This window comes from Agelaius phoeniceus, chromosome Z, assembly GCF_051311805.1.
Source record: "Agelaius phoeniceus isolate bAgePho1 chromosome Z, bAgePho1.hap1, whole genome shotgun sequence".
Taxonomy (NCBI): Eukaryota; Metazoa; Chordata; class Aves; order Passeriformes; family Icteridae; genus Agelaius; species Agelaius phoeniceus.
Genome location: NC_135303.1, coordinates 73,176,228 through 73,199,063, shown reverse-complemented (window position 1 = coordinate 73,199,063; position 22,836 = coordinate 73,176,228). Strand labels below are relative to the sequence as shown.

Below are 22,836 nucleotides of genomic sequence, written 5' to 3'. Positions count from 1 at the left end.
TAAAATGAATAAATTTTCACTTCAGAAACTTATCATAATATATTTTATCTGCCTTGTGAATTAACTGTAATAGAAAGTTTTAAATGGTCTGACATGGGATACTTGCCATAGTTATTTCAACACAAATTTCAGTTTAAATGTGTTGATTTTTGGGTTTTTTTTCAGGTAAATATATAGAAAAATATTTCTTCTGTGCAAGAGATAAATTATTAAAAATCCAAAGAGCTGTAATTATTGGCAAAACAAACATTACAAGATGACTTTGAATTCTAATTCCTGTCCTCAGACAAAAATTGAATCCATCCTTCCCTACAAAGGAAGGGAAGGATGGATTCAATTTTTTGGCTTTTTTAGTGTGTATCATATATCCCTTTTCCACAAGAGCCAGCAAAGATCTCAAGCTAAAATTTAGCAAAGTATATTGTTAGTCTGGTTTTATCCAAAGAGGATTTCAAAATATCCAAGTTATTCTTGGTATTTACAGATGAGCACAACAACATTAATAGATACATTTTTGGCTGTCTGAACGGGACTGCTCAAATGAGTAATTTTCTTGCATCATTACTAAAACAGGGTCAGCTAAGGATGAATAGAGATAGAACCTCCCATAAAAAACCAATGCTTTATGCAAGTCAGCTAAGCACACTGATTTCAAAGAGAAAAACTTCACCACAAAGAATGTATGTTCAGGTCAAAACCAAGAATACAAACCTTCAGCATTCCTACTGTTGCACTGTTTCATGATTTTTGAGGCTATGGTATTGGCTCTAAAAGGCGCATATTTTAGAACAGTCAAAAAATTTAAGTAAACCTGCTAGTTATAAAAACACCAGTAACAAAATGGTCCTCATTCTCCAATGGTTATAATTCTTTCTAAAAAAAAATCCTGTACAGAGTATTAAAGCCTGGTTTGGATTCTATAATGACTACTAAGCTTTCTCCTGGTTTTCACCTCTACTCTAGAAAATTCAAAGTTGCTTGAATTGTTCAAAGACTTTCATCACACTTATTTGTCTTAGAAATGTCTGGAATTCTCTCTGACAGCTACTGTACTAAATTTTTTTAAAATTCATTCTTTTTCAAATAACAAATGCTAATAGTTTCTGATGCTCTTGGAGTGCTCGAAGTATTTTAGAAAGTACTGCTTCCACATTAATTCAACATTTTCACTCAAAATTCATGCAAACTATTCTAAAGATTTAAAACCTACTGATTTCAAACATAAAACTTTCAGAGGAAAAAAAATATTATTTTGGAACCATCGTCATACTATCTTTCAAACAAAGGTCTCAGAGAACTCCATAAGAACAACCATATCTCATTTTCTTATCAGATGAGAAGCTTAGGCTTCAGCTGATCTCAAAATTGTATAACTGCTAAAATATATCAGTAAATAAAGATATATTATTTATTTAGTGAAAATAGTTATGTGGCAACTTAACATCATTCTTTCAATACGTTCATAAGTTAAAAAAGAAAAAAATTAAGCTCCATTAACATTGAACATAATTATAAGGAAATAAAGAAAGGTAAAAATAAATGGAAAAATAAAGAAAAAAACCACAGAAAAATACTATAATTGATCCCAAAATAATTATTGCAAAAATGTGAAATTAGGTTTTAAACTGCAACTGAAAAGAAATCCAAACCCATGTAGACATGGAGTTCACAACTACTGTACACAAGTATTCCTAAGTCAGTCATCTAAGACATTGGGTGGTGGTAAAGGTAGAAAGAAAGAAGCACAAATGGAAAAATATCTTAAAATGTAATAGCAAACTTATGCTAAATGCAACTATGAAAATATTTCAAAACAAAACATTATGCTGGTTTTTTCTAAATATTTTAGCACCATTATTTCATGCTTTTAACAAGCTTTTATTCCATATTTTAGAATATACCAACTGTAAAGTCTGACATGAGTGAAATCACTACATAAATCAAAAAAATAGGACAACTATCCAGAAATAATCTGCCACTCTGCAGCTTTCATATGTCAATTTTTGTTGTTTCTCAATCCTATACAAATACAGCATTTTGCAAGATAATCCAGTGATCTCAAACCCCATTGAAGCAATTGGAATTTGGCAGTGGAAAACTTCTTACCAAGGCCTTAGTGATTTCAGCTATATTTAATAAAATTAACAAAATTAATTGGTGACAATACATGCATGAAACACAAATTCAACATTTTTATATTTTGAACATTTTTATGTTTAAATGCTTAAAGTCTAATTTAAATTATGAAAATGTATCCTGTGCTCTCATCTGATTCTTCATGCCTCTCCAATTCTCCTCTTGCATTACCTACCATAATTCTACCATTGATTATGAAGTGGCCCATCATTTACTGATCCAAATCAATTCTGATCATGCTTTCACCAAATTCTGTACTCCACTTTCTATTCTATTATTGTCATTCTTCTCAGAAAGGTCAGAAACTACACTGCCCTTGTCTCTATCAACACTTCAAAACCCTGACTATTTCCCTGATGGAGAAGAGGTACAAAATAAACTAGGTTACAGTAGGGGAAACTTGACAAACAATGAATAGTGGCACAGTTTCTCAAGCAGATTCCTCCCTGCATAGAGTGCTAGGAAAACTGTTCTGAAGGCAAAGTTAAAATCAGTCTCCAGACAAAATAAATCACACACTGCCAAAAGGTACTTACAGCTTTGTGATGTTTGCATTTTAAAAGACAAAATTGGACTATTCAAAACTTCCAAAACCAGTCAAATTCCCTAAACATCACTGAATACCTGGCTTTAATGCTTCGATGTGAAAGCTGCAAAACTGAAAATTAATACTTGACTTTATTTTTTAGCCTTTTTTTTTAGGTATTTCAGGATGCTTTGTATGCTATTTCCCTTTAAGATAAAGCTGCAACAGTGGTAAGAAAATGAGTTTAAAAGGCTTTGTTACCCATGAGGGTAAAACAGAATGTCATCTGGAAAAGCAAGACCTTGCAGTCTTGGCAGAGAGTGAATTTTTTTGGACATTTTAATGGAGTGGAAATAGTATACAGAACAACAGGAAAAGGAGAAACTGAGATGAATGAGTATCATAATATTCTCAGGCTTGTAAAAAGCAATACTTTAGTACTTCAATAATTAAGGACTTCAGGCTATGAAAGCTGAGGGAATGCACAGGAGCTTCCAAGAAAAAAGGTACCATCAGTTATACTAAGTAATAAATGCTAAATATTATACCATGTTTTACAAAAAATGCATGCAATATGTATAGCTCTGATCAACCTGTGATCCATGTAACAGATACCACCAGAATAACTGAACACAACCTGACAAAAGCAGCTGCCTCTGCTTCATGGCTTGGAGGAGAATGACTTCTAAGCATTACTCTAGAAGATAAGATCCAACAGAGGCCAAGATCCTTTCTTTTTGTAGGGATATAATAATGGTAAAAATTACATGTACCTACATTTCAAAACCTTCCACTTATTTCAAACAGCTTAAGTGAGAGCTCTCCCAGGAAAATGAACATATACTAGTACCCTTATTTCACAATCAGTTAGCGGGCAGTAACATTTAAGAGATTTGTTTTGCAATACTCTAAGCATGTATATTGAATAATGCTCTCAAACTAAAACAGAAGTTACACACATGAAGTCTGACATTCCATAAACACAATTAACTGAAACACTCAAGAAAAAGCTATCTCCCAAGAATGGATCTTGCAGACAATCTGTACTGTAAGCTTAGACAGCTGGTGCCACTAAACATTATAAACTCCAAAAGAAGCTAAAATAAATTACATCAATGAACTATTATCTTATTTTATTTTAAGATTAGTTATTGTCCGTCTGTCCCATGCACTGAATTTCATGGAATACAACTGCTTATGATTGAACTTTTAAGAATTACTATTCTTAAAATTATAGAAATACTATAAGCTATTACTGAAATATAAACAATTGACAAGGTTAAAACATTTTTCTAGCACGTTAAAAAATTACTTTTGTGTTCTAAAAGAACTTGTCAGATTTACTCCATGCTGTCTTCAAGAAGTTAGTTTTCAGTTTATTCAAGGGTTATGTCAGAGTACTCAAAACCTGTATCTGTAGAGGTTAAAACTACTTTACAAAGAAAATATCTCTCTATCAAAACTATATAATCCTGCCTATAAGGCACAGGTAAATCACATACTTGACTATAATGGAATAATGTCATAATGTCAAACAACTGGACCAAAAACAAGTACCAAAACACTATAAACCTCTGTAAACAAGAAAGATATGGACTCAGTTCCAAATGTATTGATAATCATAATGCTGACATATTTATTGCATATCAAGTTTCTTCAAATGAGATTGAACACATACTAAGCACTGAGCTGTAACATGTAGTCATTCAAGCATGCTTTCCTGTTGGGAAATGAAGTACATTTATTCATATTTTGCGTAAGCCTGTGCTCATTTCTTCCACTGTACACAATATAGGCATTAAACAAGACTTATTCCTGCTGTCTTAGTTTTTGAAATACACTATATTCTCAATCTGAATCTGAAAAAAAAAATAAAAAAATCAAAACTACTTTTCAACAAGACATTACATCACCCAGAATGAAGATTCTCATAGCTACATTCTTCATTATGTCTTAAATGTGAAACAAGCAAGATCTTAAAAAACATCTCGAATTACCATTTTTTAAAAGGAATGACACTCATTCTTGTTTACCTGAGACTCCACAGTGACTGTGATCATAGAGGTGCTGCTGGTGCATGGTAGATTTTTTGTATATAACATGAGGATGACCATTCCCATAATTATAGTTACTAGAATCTTCTGTTATATTTCTTAAAGGCTCAATAAAATATTCATCATCTTCTGTAGCAATGACTCCATGCTTAAAGAAGCAAATAAAAAAACAAAAGCTTACAATAGACAATATGGAACTACTATCACAAAACTTAGCTTTAAAAAACATTCTCTGTGGAGAAATCCACAGCTAGAAGCTAACACATAAAACAGTGCATTAGCCAGCTCTCGTCTGCTGATTTAGTATGAGCAGAGTAGGTGCCTATAAACAATACAGTGAGAAAAAATAGAACTATCATTGTCCTATTTGTGGAGAAATTTCACCTTTTTTTGGTAGATGCAGTTAAAAAAACAAGAGATAGTTTCAGAATATTACTAATAATCTCTTCACCGAGATGTTCTGAAATGACATGATTGATATCCATTAAAAATTACACCAAGCCAAAATGGTATAAATGGAAAGTCCAATATCCCTCTGTGATGCCACATTGCTAGATGCTTAAAGCCAAATACTTCATCAAAGACAAACACGAGGAAGGATTAATTTTAGAACACATATTCAAAGAAACCATTTTTATTTTATATCCAGACACAATCCCAAAACTGAGCTAGTTAACAGAAATCAAATTATTTATATTAACTTAAGTTATACTGTCTACAAAGCATTTATTCCATAAAAACTGTTGCCATAAATCTAGCAAACAAGAGTTATGGCAGACTGTACTAGACCTCATTCTCCATAACAAATGAATATTTTTTTTCCTCATACTGCAGTGCAGAATAGTAGATATTCTAGTCTCATAACTTTCACATTTGTGAACTCAGCTTCTTCCAAACAGGAAGTGGTTTATGGAAGAAAGGGGAGACTTCAGGCCAACTATGCAATTTCCTGAACCTTCAGCAATTAAAACTGAACTTTAGCAGAAAATCCAGGTTTTGGATCCTTTCAGATATAGAAATACTGGGGAATAAGCCCTGACAGACTCTACGCCAATGTTCACTAAATAAAAAATTCTGATACCCATATGTAGAAAATTCTGAGTGTACAAACTTTCTATACAGGGAAGAGCAACCCATCAGACAGAAGCCTGGAAGCAGGAACTCCTACATTCATATCCTGACTTGATGAATCACAAATTGCTACCACACCTTTTATCTGTGAAACAAATACTACACATGAATCTTTTTTTGAGACCTCTATGATCAGTCTTAAGACCACTTACTCCGTATCTGCTCTAAAAATCCTAAAGCTGTTTTCAAATATCAGAGTTTGTCTTTTTACTCTTGGTCAAAGCTCTTGTCCTGCTACTGTTTTGTACATAAAATGCCTACAGTTCTTTACTACTGAAACAACATATAAAACTTACAAAATAAAAAAACCTATGCAATACATCAGAAACAAGGGTTTTCCAAATAGAACTCTATTATAAATGGTGAAAATATATGTATGAACAGACTGCAGCTTTCAATTACTCCTTCCTTACATTGTGAATGCAAAAATAAGTGTTTCTCTTCGGTGGTATTTTTCATTATGAACTCAATTATTAACTCAGAAGGCAACATCAGGGTCTAAATTCACCTGGAAGATGCCAGTATCAAATTCCTCTTACAATGCCTTCTTGTAACTTGAAGTCTAAGATTTTACTAGAAAATAAATAATTTACTGGTATACTGCTGCTTAAACAGTATTGAAAATATAAAACAAATTGTAACTGGGCTTGCCAGATATGCAGAAAGAACCTTGACAGTTTGGACTGCATCCAGTCTGCATGTCAGACATCTGGGTTCAAGTGAATCCTGAGCCATTGTAAGCTCTAGTATTATGTTCCCACAGGAAGAGAGTCCTGTGGAGTGGTTCTGGCCAACACCATCAGGCTGTCTGCCTCATGCCAAGCCTGAGAAGACAGAGATACCATCCAATCAGTGGCACTGTGTCTGAGACAGAGTGGGTCCTAACTTAAATTCCTCCAGAGCATACATCCTTCCTGTCTGTGCTCAAGTCCAACCATGTTTGCAAGTCTAAGCATAAATGAGATTATTATATCAGATACTGAAAATTATAAGTGGCAAGACTACCTCAACAGAACTAAGTTCATTCAAAAAGCATAAACTCTTAATTGCAGCACTAATTCTCTACACAAATTGCATATTTGCTCCTGCAAATAACTAAAGAATATCTGCAAACAACGGTCACAATTCCTTCAGGTACCAGCAGTGACAATGGTAAGGACAGCATCACCACTTTTTCCAATGCCTAGCTGATATCTGTTGTCATTTGCCCAAATGCTAGGGTGCTTAAGAAAAGACATTTCAATTACACTTAGTTAAGGAACTACAAATAAATTTTAACATAGAACTACAAGGAGGAAGTGAAAACATTTGTGGTCAGTTGCTGCAGTCAGACAAGTGATTCAATTTAGCACTGGAAACACAACGACCCTGCATATGCCCTTCCCATAAGCCTGGCTTAGGTAGACCATTTTGAGCCTAACAGTATTTTTGCTTGCAAACAAAACTGTTCTTCCAGTGCTAAATTAATGCAACCAGTCTTGATGAATCACCATGATTCAACAGTGAAATGACTGATTTTTAAGAAGCACTCTAAATACTGCAACTAAAAAGTACCTTGGTGATGGCCAGCATATTTTCTAAGTTTCAAAAATTCATTTGGCTAGAGATAGTGGCATTGTTTATGTATTCAGCAAAGCCTGATTAATACATAGTGGGAAGTGTACTATTATATCCAAACCAACATTCTAAATATCAGCTTTGATTTATAATCCACTATCTGAGGAAAACAGAACTTCATTTGAAAAAGGAGTTTGAAATAATGCCCATTTAAAGCATTAAATAATATGAATTAATAAAATTAATTTTCATTTTCTTTTTAAGTGTTGCTATTGTATTTTAAGAGTTCATAAATTAAACTTCTGCTCCAAAGCATCAGAAATATCATTAAGACATAAGAATGACCAGAAAAGGTTTTGACATAATACCATGGATATAAGAAACAAGCTGAATGCACCAAGTATGTTACTACAAGGAACATTCCCAAGATTATTATCTAAAACAGATTGTTTGAGGTCCTGTGTTATCCAATCTCACTACAGACTGCCAACTCATGCTAACATATACAAGGTCTGGTTCCAGCAGTTTGACATGCTCAGACAAATCTGTGAATCCACATGGAGTTCCCCTGAATTTGTGAAAAAGAATCTTTTTCTGTCAGGCTGTCCAGCCAGGGCCTTAACCTCCTTCAGATGGGGGACATCCATCAGTTGCAAAAACCAACTGAATTATGGGGGACAAGTAAGCACATGCCTTTTCTACACAGCACTATAGTTTCACAGTTTTTCCATACCTTGAATCTCTTTAGGCTTTATGTTTATCCATCTTTAATATAAAGTACTAGTAATGGAAACTTCTGAAAACGAGTCAGTGTTGTTCAGTATGTCAACAGCTGGCTATACTACCGAGGAAGAAGATTGCATTAACTTACTGTGCTCTCAAAGATGAAAAAAATAGTGATCTGGCCTGAGACAGCACATCATGGAATCTAACAAAAACTTAAAACCTTAAAACTAGGATAGGGACAGTTTGTATATAATTTTCTAAATACTGATGTACTGCAAAAACATATGAGTATCAAAGATAGCCTTAAAGACCCTGATGCAGAATTATTTCACATAGAGTCAAAAATATCACAGTATATGTAAACTATGATCTACAAAAGTAGATGCATTCTTTAGAGTAAAAATGGCTTCCAAATGAACTAACTCTTAAGAAAAATATTAGTAATTTATAAATATATGTATTTAGGAATAAACGAGGCAAACATTAAGTCTTCCAGCAAAATAATTCCCCACTGAAAAAGTAAGCTCATGCTCTTAAAAGTCACTTACCTGTTTCTTCTTTATCATTTCTGTTTGGATGGAGATAACTGTGCTGTCCAGCACAAACATCATGCAATGCATGAACTTCACATATATGGAAATAATGCATGTTTTACATTAGCCATTTACTTGGGACCACAGTAGCCTCAAAATAGTTCCTACTACAGACCTTTTCAGCCCAAAATTACAAAATTTTCTACCATGCAAAACTTGTTTGAGGACTCAGTTAAGAGCTTTCACACATGGCAGAGGACAAAGATGAGTCAAAATACAAAGTTTGGGTTTTGCTTGATTCCATTACTGAAGGCCCCAGAATTTCTCTGAGATTTGCTCCTCCCAAAGTGAGTCCATGGAGTCCTCCCAAACTCCATTCCCCCAAGGTGAAGTTCCTCTCTCTTCAGCTACTCTACCACCATTTCTTTTCCTCTTTCCTTCAGTATGAAATAGTCAGCTTAGAAAATGCCTCAGTCTGCTGCCTTGTACCCAACACCCAGTCTCTAAAATGCTGTTCCTTGTAGGCTCTTTCATGATACACCCAACCTACAATCCACCCACAAGTGTAGCATTCACTACAGTAAACATGAGTTTGGAAGCCAGCTAGCTTGTGGACAAGACCTTCAATTTCCTCACATGAATGCTCCCTGGATTATAGAGCTTTACTCAGAACTTCAGACAATTTATAGCACATCCAGGACCCAGCAGATGGAAGCTGCTGGACTGAAACTTCAGTAAGTAGCAGCCTGTAATTCTAGGGCACTTGGTAATGAGAAATATAGAGGGAGAGGCTGAAACAAGAAACAGTGATAGAAAAATCAACTGACTGCTTGTCACTTTTATTATAATGAAACTGAGAGAAAGCCCTCCTCACATTTATCTCAAATGTAAGTGTTCTTCAAAGACATACAACATATGTTATTTAAATCATGTTCTCACATAACCACTCTGAATAACTAATAAAAATAATTCAAGACATTCAATAAGGGGAAGAAATTTAACCTATTTGTCAACAGTGAAACCTAACAGGACAACTGGAGTAAATATATTGCATACATTTTGTTTGTGAGCAACATTCACTATTAAATATTACTTACTACCTGCAGAAGAGGTAAAGAGTTAAACTTACAATGACTGGCTTTAATAGAGATGTTAATCAAGGACTATTAGACTATGATTGGCAGTCATTAACAGACCAGCAATCAAACTGGAAAATACAATAAATACCTTAAGTACAATGCATTCTGAGCTATTGCTAACTCTAAAACAAGTAATATTGTCTTCAATATTCACTGCCAATTGCCTTATTAAACATGTTCTAACCAGCAGCTGTATAACAAAACATTCATTAGTAGGAATCATCATTTAAAAATAACTTTGTGATGCATTTATCTGAATGGAGTGGTAACTCCCATACACTGTGCTCTGGAAGGCACTGCCAACACTGAAGAGTTTCCATACAGTAGAGGATGGTACCAAGTCAAGACTACTGCTGCACCCTCTGCAGGATTTATGCCTCTGAGATAGAGCCATGTGTCACCCTGCTGATGTTTCTGGAGCAACACAGGAGCCTCACATGCTTGTGACCAAATCTTCCTAAGAGATGCAGTGCACACCTGATATGTGAAGTCTCGAGTAAAGACGCATGACCATGAAGAATTTGTGTGCCCAAGGAGTAGATTAAGGCTGCCTTAACACCTGAAAGACACACATAAGGACTGACAACAACCACAGCCACTGATGATGATGATTTAAGTGGGAAACACTCTACACAGAAGTTAATTTACAAACACAAAGCTAAAACATACTGACACCTAGAACCACAGGCAGCCTCACTCCAGCAAAATGGACAGCCTAAGGACAAAGGGAAAACATGGGAAATGTCACCTCAGGGTGTTGGGCACAGAAGAAAAAAAACCCAAAGATTCTGCTTCCTCATGACATCTTCCATGCTTTTTAGAAGAAAAGAAGTGCCATAAGGAGCAACAGATGGGAAAAGACGATGGGAAAATACAGGCTTTTTTGTGCTTCATCCCACTTTTATTTTCCTAACATGAAAGGAAAACAAGAGTCAGCTATGGCAAGGGCAGGAGTTCTTGGCTCACTCCCTAAGCCAAGGTAAAAGAGAAACTGAAATGGGATCACCATGGCACTTACTGCAGTCTCCACGGGGACCAACTAGTCTGTGCATCAATTAGCATGCAGCAATTAGCATAAAGAGGCTTGCAGCCTCTTTTAAAGAAATGAGTCCTGAAAGAAGGGACTTTGTCTCCATCATAATTTGAGCTGAAAAGAACTCAAGCAAAGATGGAGTATACTTAGCTTTGAAGCCTGAATGTGACCAGAACTGTGACCAGAAAAAAAATGCTATTAGATGGAAACTGCAATCAAAGAGAAAATTGTACTAAATTCAGACCTATCTGCTCTAAGTCTACATGAACCAAACTGTATTACCACACTCAATGGAACATCATTTTAACTCCATTTCTTTGAAAGTGTTCACTTAGCGCTGGAAATTCCCATTAAATATTTTTCTTCAGGAACACTCTGAAATGTTAAACTAGCCTTTATCAGGCATATCACAAGTAGTTGGGTGTAATGCAACCTATTTGGGTCTGGAACAGCTGGCTTTTTTGAAAGTAACATCTCAAGAGGCATTGTTCAATGGTGCTTCCAAGGACAAATGGGAATTAGTTTAGCAAGTCTGTGTAATTTTTTTTTTTTAAACAGCAATTAGCTAGATCACCTACCCCTAACAAGGCCGACCAGCATTCTACTATAATAAAAACCAGAATGAGAAACCATAATATGTATGTGTATTTTTACTACAGAAAACACTGGTTCTTGATTTAATGTTTCATAGTCATGCCTTTCTATTTTAGTATTTTGTTACTCAATAGCCTGCTTTTTTACTTTTTTGTGTTCATTTTCTAATTTGTTTTTCCATGCATGTACTATTGTCATGTGATCACAAGATCACCAGTAAGAGAAGAGATGAGAATAAATTAGGTAAGAACTTCTATTTCTAAATGCAAAAGTTTACAATTTGTAAACAAAATCTTTCTGGTAAAATAATTATATAATTATTTTCTAATGCTGTTACTTGCTAAAGACTTTTCACATTTTGAATTCACAGCAATGATGATGTCTACACCAAGCAATTCCTATTCTTTTACTTACTTAGTTTTTAAACCCAAATACTCAAAGTGGGTGTTGAGTCCAATCAACATCTCTCTGCAGAAATTCAGTACCCTGGAGGATCCAGTGTTTCTTCCTTCCTGCCCCTTGAGCTTGGAAGGCTCCTATGACTGTAAAGATCTCAGCATAGACATAATCCTGCAACCCTACCATGGACACTATGAACACTACAGAGGTTGCCTGCTAGAAGACTGCAGAATTGAGTCTCAGTACTTATATTAAGCTTGAGAAACTGACACCTACTTTTCCCCAGGACCTAGCTCAGGTTTTAGGGGGTTTCTACACCTTCCTGTCTACTTGCTTCCCACAGGGACACAAAAAACTGCAAGATACGCCAATTTAACTCTTCTTCTGTAATTGAAAAGGGACAAGCACACTATTATACTATAACATGTAATAATGACTTACCAGACCATTGCAGTTGCTTAAGGCCACTTTAGTTGTAGTGTGTTGGTCTTGCAAATATCCTGTGTAATGACAGTGGTCTAAGAAATCATGCTTCCATTGCGGTCCATCTTTCCCCCAGTACTCTACTGTAAAATGTCTGGACACCAAATCTGTGTTGAGAGTCAGGTTTAAATGAAAGTGCTTGCCATAGGCAGAAAGTTTAAAAAATAATTTAGATGCTGCCAGTTCTTGGTCATAAGGGTCTGTGCTCCTCCTCCTTCTTGAGGGTTTAGGATTTTTCACAGTAAAGCTGAGGAAGGCTCCATTTTGGTCAACCCTTACTGGGATTGTTAGTTGGTAGTGTTCAAGGTAAGACAGGAATTCCTCTTTGTAATCAATCACAAGGTAAGACAGTCCAGGGAGTGGGCATAGAAGAGAAGAAAATATAACAGGAAACAAAAAGTAGTGTAAACATAGACCATTTTTGGGTAAATTTCATCATTCTCATGAGTAAAAGTCACCTTCAGGTAAGTGCACAATGCAGCATTTTACAAAATAAAATAAAACATTATTTTCTTTCTTTGTAAGTCAAGAAAATGTGTTTGATTTCCTATTAATTTGCTTATCACTTTGGAAATAGAAAAGCTGTTTAATACCTATCTTTTCCCATTGACCAAAAATACGTAAATAACTGGGGCTAATGCAAGAAGGGCATATTTTTCCCAGTACTACCATTCAAAGACAAAAGCTATAAAATCCACTTGCAAGAATACAAACAGTAGTAATGAAAAGGATTATATTGTAAAAACAAGATTAGATTCTTACTTCCTAGTCTAAAAGCATGTTAATTTTATCATGGCAAGTCTCTCAAATATTATCAAGTACATTTTACAAGATTTAATTTGCAAGGCTTTCCTACAGTTAAAAGTAGACAGAGAGAAATTAGAACAAGGAAATTTTATCTGTATGACAATTAATCATGATAAAACTAAGAGCAGAGCCCAGATGAGCTCATGAATTACATAAACACAGTTTAGAAAATATTACACAAATACAATGCAAAAATACACACTTCTTGCCAACTGCAGAGATCAGACCCCTACCTTGAGAACTGTATGAAAGCCTGCTGTTACTGAGAAATTCCGATGAAACCATGACTAGGCTCAAAATCCATGTCCACGTCTTCCAAAAAATTTCCATAATTTAGAAAAAACAGAAAGTTCTTTTTTCTTTCTCCTTGGAGAGCTACCTGTGTGCTATAGAGTTAACTTCACTCCAGAATCGCACCATAACAGGTTTATTTATTTTATGCTACTTTCAAATTAACTATAGGATGTTCCACTTTCTGGACAGGTACTTTCTTCTATAGCTGCAGTCATTTTCTCAATTCAAAGCAAGTATTTGTAAGATTCCTTAAGATATGAGACAGATGTTAGATTGGACAGTTACTGAAATTGTTCCATTTCTTTTCCTGAAAAACAGAAGAATATGAGTCAAGGCAAATTCTTTCTATTAAAATAGATCTATGCTGCAAAATATTAGGCCATGACAGTGAATTATACAGGGCAATATTTTGAAATAATATTCAGTAGCAGTTTTATGGTCTCATCCAAGGTCACAATCTTACAGAAAGAAAAAAAAAAAAGAGTTACCATTAACCTTGAAAAGCAGATTCATACAACCTATGATGCACTTATTAACTTCATGTTATTTTTATGAATTCTTACACCTATTTAGTGTTTCTCATAGCTCAAATATTGTGTTCAGACTTGTTCCATCTATAACCAATGCTACACACTCATTTATTTTAACTGTTAATAACACATCCCAATATACTAGTAGATAAAGGAAGAACCTGGAAAGGAATCCAGAGTAGTTATCTGATCTTTCTGAAGCATGTATTTTGTTATTACTAGGGCCAGGGTTCTGCTTATGCAGGCAGAATTCGCATTCACTTAGATAGGAATGCTGCGTGTTAGAATACTAAAGAACAAATTTCAGTATCTAAAGCTATTCATCATACACATTCTAATATATCAAATATTTGTTGTCAGATTTTTTTTTTTCATTTACAACACTATTGCAATAATAGTCTTTATTTTACTAGAGCTACAGCTCTAGGTGCAGCCAGAGATTAAATGGAAGATCTGTGCAGTCAACTAACAATCCAGTACCAGGGGATACCAAACTATGTGTTGTGTCAGCTGGTACTCATCAGTCCACTTAAACACTCTCAGCACACCTGTGCACAAACTCTGCTGAAGCAGACAATGGAGAAACAGAACACCTAAGAAGGGGAGCTTGTTTAAAAACCAATTTCCACAAGCATACAGAGTCACTTATACATCCACCAGATAAATCTGCCTTTCTAAAATTCTGGGAATGATTTACAACATTCATTCAGACATGTAATAGAACTGGAGCTAATGGATTATTTATGAAGGCTTTATAAAGAGCTGTAACATAAAATATTAAGAAAAATCATCACCCAAATCCTATTTACCAACATTGCAATGAATATTTAGATAACATCTTAGCCAGTTTCAAACCCATCTAATTGCTGATGGGCAAATGAGGTTAATCTGACCTTTTGAAAATATTTGAAGGCAGCACACAGGATTTATTCAGGTTTGTAAAGAGACTAAAAGATACTTTGCAAACCTGTTTTGTGCTTAGTAGTATTTTTTTCCTTGGGAAGCATAAAGACTTTGTGATGCCATTTACATGTGGCAAGGCCTCAAAGCACGTTAATAAAAAAGTTCTCTGCTTGCATTGCTATGTAAAACCTTTATTTCCGAGCTAATATTTAGTTACATTTCTTAGAATTTTAGAATTCTTAGAATTTTGCAAGTTTTGAAGATACATAATTAACCCATAATTAATACTCTTTCAACTACATTAGTACAATAAATAATGTGCCTTATTTCTAATCTGAGAATGTATAGTTTTAAATTCTTGTCGCTGAATCTTGCTTTACCCCCGTTTGCCAATGAGCTGGTTTCTTTTCCTTGTGTGCACAGTTATACTCTGATACAAGCATCTCTGGACACTTCCTGATAAGCAGCTCAACCTATTTGGTTTATCTCATTCTGTATAATCCAGTTTCCAGATGACTGAATACTTCTGCAGTTTTTCTCTGAATCGCTTCCAATTTGCCAGCATCCCTTTTTATCTGCAGGCACTGGAACTGGGAACTGTAGTCCAGTAATGGCTTGTTACCACCATATATAGAGGTAATATTGCCTTACAGCTTCTACTTAGCCAAAATATCCTAACAGGGAGCTCATGTTCAGACTGTTAGGCTGATAAAAAAGTTATCCTAAAATTAGGACCTCCTGAAACTGCAGTACCTAAGGAGCTAGATAGCTCAGAATACTGGACATAAATTAACAGTACCCATTATTTAGTATCATTATTTATTATTTACCCACCAATGGCCCACATGATGGACCATAACCATATGTTAGCCAACAGTGTCAAACAGTCACTCATGTCTAGTGTTCTTGCAGAGGTCTCTGAAGTGGTCTCCCTCATTTCAAGCTTCACACAAGACCTATCTCCTTTCATGTCAAGCATTCTGAAAGTTTCAGCAGAATTTTTTACCTCTTCTTCATAAATATTTATTGCCAGCTTGACCACGGATACAGGCTGACCATATAAAGCTATATTAATGTTTCCAATTAAAGAGTGATAATGGATGTGAATGATAAAGCACTCAGGTAACTTCAAGATAAAATACTCTAAGTATGACGTTTGGTAGGAACATCAAAGTCTGGACTCTATGCCCTTTTTGTTTTATTTCCACCTTCTTTGGCAGCCTATTTTCATGGCAGCCTGTAGATTGCTGTTAACATGCAAGATTTGGTCAATATTAAGCTTACAACAAGAAACTTCTAGTGTATCATGTGGTGAACTACACATTCACCCACTGGTTAACATAGGTGTGGCTCCGTGCCCTCAAGCACCACCTAAAACCACAGATCCCATCTAACTATAAGAGCTCTGCCAAACAGGAAAGGAATAGTACAAGATGTTTTCTGATGACAATGATGAAACAGCTGCATGGCACTGGCATTTCTGTGAAGGCACAGGTAACCATGGCAGTCCTGTCAGCGGTATCATGAGGTTCCCACCCAGTGACACTCAGTGAGGAGAAAAAAGGTCTCAGTTATTGTGAGGTGGAAGTCCTATGTGAGGTGTCTGAGGGAGCTGGGGGTGTTTAACCTGGAGAAAAGGTGGCTCAGGGATGACCTTATCATTCTTTACAATTGAAAACATAGCCAGGTGGGGGTCAGTCTCTTCTCCCAAGCAACAAGTGACAGGAGAAAACATAGCCTCAAGCTGTAGCAGGGGTAGTTTAGGTTGGACATAAGGAATAGTATCTTCACGGAAAGGGTGATTAGACACTGGAACAGGGTGCTCAGAAAGGTGGTGGTCACAGTCTCTGGAGGTGTTTAAGGAAAGCCTGGATGGCACTGGTTTAGTGCCATGGTCTAGTTGACAGGGTAGTGTTCGGTCATAGGTTGGACTCGATGACCTTAGAAGTCCTCTTCAACCTATATGATTGCATGATAAAGAGGACTATAAGAGGCGACTAGCCAAACTGCTCAGAGCAGCCACTATGGGAGCCTCTATCTAAACAAATGCCTTGGGCAACTAAGGCATCACTTAACCTGAAGGTAGCTCAAGATTTACGACAGGGCAGCATGTGAGACCGATGTCCCAGGACAACCGGCACACCAGGGGCGTCCACCGCAGAACCGAGGGGTTCCGGCGCGCTGGGCGGCAGCAGCGCCGAGCTTTCCCGTTAGCGGCCGCGGTGCCAGAAAACCCACGGCACCGCACCGCCCGGACCGGACCGCACCGCACCGCAGCTCCCGCACCGCAGCTACGCTTCGGGGCGGGGTCGAGGAGAGCGACGACTGGGAAAGGGACCCGCCGGCGCGGCGGGCGGGACAGGGGGCTGTCCTCCAGGCCCCCGCCCCGGCGGCTCGGCCCCCGCCGCCTTCCCGCCCTCAGTGGCCGGGCCGAGCGGGCGGCGGGAGCCCGCGGTGAGGCGCGGGCAGGGGCGGCCGTGCGCCCGCCCGGCACTACGAGTGGTTGCTAAGGAAATGGGGAGGGCGGCGGGAGGGGATGGGCATCAATCACACAAATTCAATTACAGGTATCGCAGCTGGCCGTGAAAAACTTCGCAGGGCTTCAAAAGCCGGGGATTAGCCGTGCCCCCGGGAGCTTCCCCGGGCGAGAACTGCGACGCGCAGACCGCGCCGGGAAGAGCTCGGTGAAAAAGAAAGGGCGCCGGGAGTGGCGGGGAGAGGGACACGTACAAAGGGAAAAGATCGAACCCTCCACCCCGGGAATTAACCAGAAGCCGAGGCGTGAGGAGTAAAATTACTGCTGTGCGGGCCTCCGGTACTACGGGGCCGCCACCGTATGACCCCCCCGCCAGCCCCCAGGCTCCCCGCCGGCCGTGCCGAGGGGGCAGCTGTCACTGCATCTACCGAAAAAGCAACACCCAGCCCCCCAAAACGAAAAGTCAACAGGCTAGGAAAATACATGGCTACACACACAGTTAAACACGTACACACATGCACATTATCTGTACACGTCTGCACACACAGAGAGTTAAAAACACTAGTACTGAAGAAAATTGGAAGTCACCAGACACACATCCCTCAAAAAAAATTCAGAAGGAAAAAACAAAAAAAATCGTCCTCCCTAGAGAGGCTGAAGGGGAGAGTCTGGTTGCTGTGGTGGAGTTGATCCTAAAGTTAACTTTCAGCAGCCCATTTCCAGACAGCAGCGCTGAATCTATTTGGATAAAACGCGTGTGACCCAGACACTTGGCGTTTGGCCCAAACGCGTTGCACCGGCAGCCCAAATAAAAACAAGAGTCTTGACTCTCTCCCTCTCTCTCCCTTCTCTCTTGTACAACAATGAAAGAAAGTAGCGAAGACAAAATCCGCACACACATCGCCGGGGAGCGAGAGCCCACTTACCTCCTCCCACCAAACAAAGTCCCTTTGAACCCTGGGCGACTGCGGAGACAGACATACACCGACAAACACGAGTCCGCGGGGTTAAGAGTCTGGCAAATCCCAAGCGGCTCGAAGTAAATCAAAACCACACGCTTCCATCTTCCTGATGAGCCCAGCGAGAGCCCGACATCCCCGCCAGCATCGCTGCGGGACGGCGGCCGCTCCGACCCTCCAAGCCCCGGTACAAAGTGTGCACTTGTCTGACCGCGGCAGCGGACACGGCACGGCCGAGAGCGGGGCGTCCTCGACTCAGCAGCAATCCGGAATAGCCCTGGGTTGTCGCTGGGGTATGGGGGCTGCTTTGGTTTTCATCTGTTGTTTGGTTTTGGTTTGGTTTTGTTTTTCTTTTTCTGCTTCTACCAACGACTGAGTATTCAAAGTAGAAGAAATCTTTTTAAAAGTGCACTATTCGAGATGGTACTTCATCAATCACCTCTCTTATCGGTTGAAAAATCCTCGCACCCCCTTCCCCCATCTCAAGGTTTCTCTCTGAAATTACTCCAAATGCACCTCGCCTAATGCAATATAAATCTCCCCCCGCTCCCCAAAGCCCTGCACGCACCATTATTCGGGACACAAGAAAAGCAAAAAGTTTCATTGAATAGCGTGAAATCTTCCTTACCGTTTTCATCTTCAATTTCTGATATAAAGTAAGTTTCAAACAATAGAGATTGCACAGGACGATTCCCGTATTCCTCTCTGCTTTTCCCCTCTGTGCAAGCAACCATCAGGGTTCTATTCTCCAACAGAATAGAATTCTCTAGCCTTCCTAAAGGGGTTTTTAGAAAACGGGTTGGCTTGGCAGGAGGAAGGATGCCATCAATTCACCGAAGCTATCACCCTGCACATTTTGTCTTTCCAACAAAAAAGGGGGGGAGAGGAGGAAGGAGGGAAAAACAGGCTTATATTGGGGTGGGGGTGGGTGCCCTCCTCTTGAGCAGCCTCCTCTGTGCAAAATACCATGTGAATATCATCTGAGTTGGGGGGGGAGGGGGGACCGGGAGACAGAAAGGGGGGAAAGAGAGGGGGAGCAGAGGGGAGGCAGGCAGAGCAGGAAGGACTCAGGAAAGTTTGGTTGAAGTAGCCCCAGACCTCCTCTGGCTGCCGGCGCCGGGCCAAGCCGAGCGCGGCGGCAGCGGGGGAGCCTTGGCAGCCTCGCCCGGGGGACGGCGCGGGGCCCGCTGACGTCAGCCTGCAGATGTGCCCCGCACCGCCGCGCATGCGCGCCCGTCACGTGGCGGCGGGGGGGCAGGGGCGCAGCCGGGGGCGCGGGCGGGGCGGCGGGACCCTCGCGCGGAGCCGCCTGAGGGGAGCCCGGCCCGGCCCGGCCCGGCCCGCCCGGGGGGGCCGCCCCCGCAGCCTCGGGGTGCCTGCGGCAGGCGCCGGGCACGGGCGCTGCCGGTGGGCGGCGAGCTGGGGCGACCCCCTGCTGCCATGGCCCTGCTACCGTCGCGCTGCTCGTCCTGCGCCCCGTTAGAGGCGTTAATAAAAGGAAAGCTCTTAAACGCCATCCCCAGCGGAGCGGAGGCGGTGTCTGAAGCCCGCGCGGCCAGCGGCAGCCGGGCCAGCGTCGCGCCGAGGCCGGGGGTCCCGGGCCTGCTCGCACAGGGCTTTCAGTTTCATTTGCGGCGGGGGTCGGTGTCGCCTCCCCGCCCGGCAGGGCAGGAGGGTGCGCATGGAGCGGGCAGCTGGCGGCCTGCGAACCGCCCCTGCTCCGGGAAGCCAGCGCTGCCGGAGAGAGGGTCACACGGAGAGAGTGGGCTGCAACTCCCACTCGCCCTCTAAGTTAATTTCCGATCGCTGAAAAAAGAGAAAAAGGGGGAGAAAAAATACATCCTTCCTAAACCTAGGTTCTAAGGTTTCAAGCTTCTGCTAACTGTATTTCCCAAACGGTGCGAGTGCGGGTTTTCCTCCCCAGCCGGAGGTAGTAGGTGTAATTGCAACTTCTGGTGAATCTCTAATAACTGGCTGGACTGTGAAATGATTGCAGGGAAAAGTCCAAGAGCACAGCTACTCCGGGACTTCTCCGAGCATCGAAACAGCAGGATCGGCCTGCAAAGTCAAGCAGTCAGCAGGAGTCTGATGGTCAGCAGGGGCTGGCTTTATGCCCTGAGAGATGGTGAAATCAGAGCCGTGGCTGGCATTCATCGTTTCAAATAAACTCTACACAATTACATTTGAACATGAAGCAATACTATAGGTAAATTACATTTTGTATACAAGTATGTGAAAATTCTTTTAACTGCAGCTCTAACAAAATAAGCACAACGTCCTAAATAGTCATCTTTGTCACTATTCATTCTGAAACAGCACAGTGAACACTTACTTGAGAGATCCTTTTACCGTCGCCGGGCAAATTAATGTAACAATGGTTAGGGGAGGGGAGAAGTAGAATGTATCCCTGCATTGAAAACCGGAGCTATGAAATCAATGCTCTTTGGAAATAGGGGCATTCGGAAAGAAACGCTTTATTCTGGAAATGCATCTCCAACCTGCTCCCCCCGGGTTAATTGCTCATACGGAGAGCGCCATCCTGCGTCGGCGAGCGGGGGGAGCGCCCGGGGCGTGCAGGGATGCTGGCTGCGCCCGGGGAGGCAGTTCCGCCCTTCTTCCTCCTCATCCTGTACGTGCGGGAGCAGCTGCCCTTTGATGGGTGCATCTGGGTACATCCACTTCATTAAAACAGCTATTTCCAACGTTGAGAAGAGTATTTTTTGTTAGCATTCCACAGTTCCTTCTCCTGCAGCAAATCATTGTATGCGATGTCCGCATGGAAAAGCCGCAGGGCACGACCTGCTCAGATGTAGCCAGGTGTACCTGAGTCACATCGCCTGTCCATGGGCAGGCATTGTAACAGGTTCTGCTCAACCTTTTCTGCAAACTCAGTGGTTCGTACAGAGAACTGGGACAGTCTATCCCATTGAAAGGACAGACCGTGAAGAAACTTTTTTTTTACACATTCTTCATCAGAACCAAATAACCTTTTGAACAGGCAGACATGCATCACAGCCAATTGCCTCATGGCTATGGTATCCTCGGGGGATTTGGGAGACCTGCCTTCAAATCAGACCCTGCCTGAATCAGACTCAGGAATGTTCACGTTGCTGTCTGACGGCTGAGCTGGGGACTATTCTGGTGTTAAAGGCTGGCCTCTTCGTGGTTGGATCTGCTCCATTGTGTATAGCTGAATAAATACTCATCAAGCTAAAAAGAAAGACAGCTTATCACTGTCTGGTTAGGGTCCTCACATGGATTCAGCTCCCTGCTCTAAATCCAGCAAAGCAAGGAAGAGATATATGGACTTCACAAAGCCCAGCTGCTTGCTCAGACCAACAAGTTATTTATTCCCCGTTCCAGACAACTACATTTTCTTGCCTAAGCCCACTGGTGTATATATACCAGTCAAAACTGGTCTATTACCAGGAAAAGCTTTGGCTCATCTTTAGAAATTCCTGTCTGTGATTAGAATTTCTGACAGAACTACCATTGTAGTTTGACTTAACTGCTTTGCTTTATTGTATAAAACAATAATTCAGAGTGAACCTCATTCAGATAAAAATAGTGAGCTCATTTGGTGACTTTTTTTAGTGTCCTCGCCCCAAATATTATCCATATATATACATTTTTATGAACTGCAACTTTTTAGAAAAGAAACTTACACAGGAAGTCTTACACAGATTCTTAGTATAAATTTTTCTTTGCTGCAATTAGAAGTGCTTCTATGAGCAATAGTAATTTTACTCTGAATTCTAGTACTATGTATAAACCATTTGGGCAACTGGCAACTCTCAGGAGCTCTGGCAGGATTAGAAACTTACTGAGCACAAAGCATATTATTCTATGTCTTAACCAGTTTCTTAGTGTTTGCGGACCATGGACGTAAGTAGCTAAAGCAGTCTTGGCTTCAGGCCTTTGAATCCTTTAAGATGTTAGCCAATAACTTTTAAGATTGGGAAGCACTCTCTTTTGTTTAAAGAAATATTCATATTGAACTTGAATTTAGAATTGTGAGATGTATTTGGAGGTATTTGGGGTTAATTCCAGAAATCTTGCTTTTTACTGAAATACATACAGAAGACAAAGCAAGTTACTAGTTTTTCTGTAATATGAGCTTTTTATTACCTAAACATTTGGATGTATATGCCTGAAAGTGTGTTTGTTTTGGTTTGGTGGGTTTTTTTCAAGTAGTTTTACCTGATCAGTGAAGATCTGAAGACTGTAACCTATCTTACTTAGAAATATCCCAGCAGGGTTTGTGGAGAGAATAAACCTGTTTAAGAGTTATATATAATCATGTTATAAATCACATAAATACTGTAAAATTTAAATGCTGTATATAATTAAAATACTTCAATTGACCATAGAGTTGAAAAAACAGTAACTATGAACTGTTGTATTGCTATACTAATAGCAATAGCAATATACAAATTGAACATTTGTATGTGCTGTACTTTCTGTGCTTGTACAGAGAAAAGTGCATAAGGGCTTCTTCATTTTTAGTCCCCTGAAATAAAAGATTCCAGGGGTACTTAAAGGTAATGGTGCTATTG

The 22,836-nt window shown here is 39.7% G+C and overlaps 1 protein-coding gene across 4 annotated transcripts in view; it reads right to left on the bottom strand.

Annotated features, from left to right (window-relative positions):
• Positions 1-19,485, bottom strand: part of ADAMTS6 (ADAM metallopeptidase with thrombospondin type 1 motif 6) — a 144,199-nt gene extending 124,714 nt beyond the window's left edge. For 3 of the 4 annotated variants that reach the window (XM_054652324.2, XM_054652325.2, XM_077171332.1), the window contains exons 1-4: positions 18,909-19,485; positions 13,352-13,719; positions 12,270-12,634; positions 4,696-4,864 (exon numbers count right to left, since the gene is read on the bottom strand). In XM_054652324.2, coding sequence (XP_054508299.1) covers positions 4,696-4,864; positions 12,270-12,634; positions 13,352-13,448 — 631 coding nt within the window. In that variant the 5' untranslated portion in view covers positions 13,449-13,719; positions 18,909-19,485. Of the gene's footprint in view, positions 1-4,695; positions 4,865-12,269; positions 12,635-13,351; positions 13,720-18,247; positions 18,531-18,908 lie in introns of those variants that run through there. The other variant, XM_077171331.1, reaches the window with a different exon arrangement.
• Positions 19,486-22,836: the final 3,351 nt, after the last annotated feature.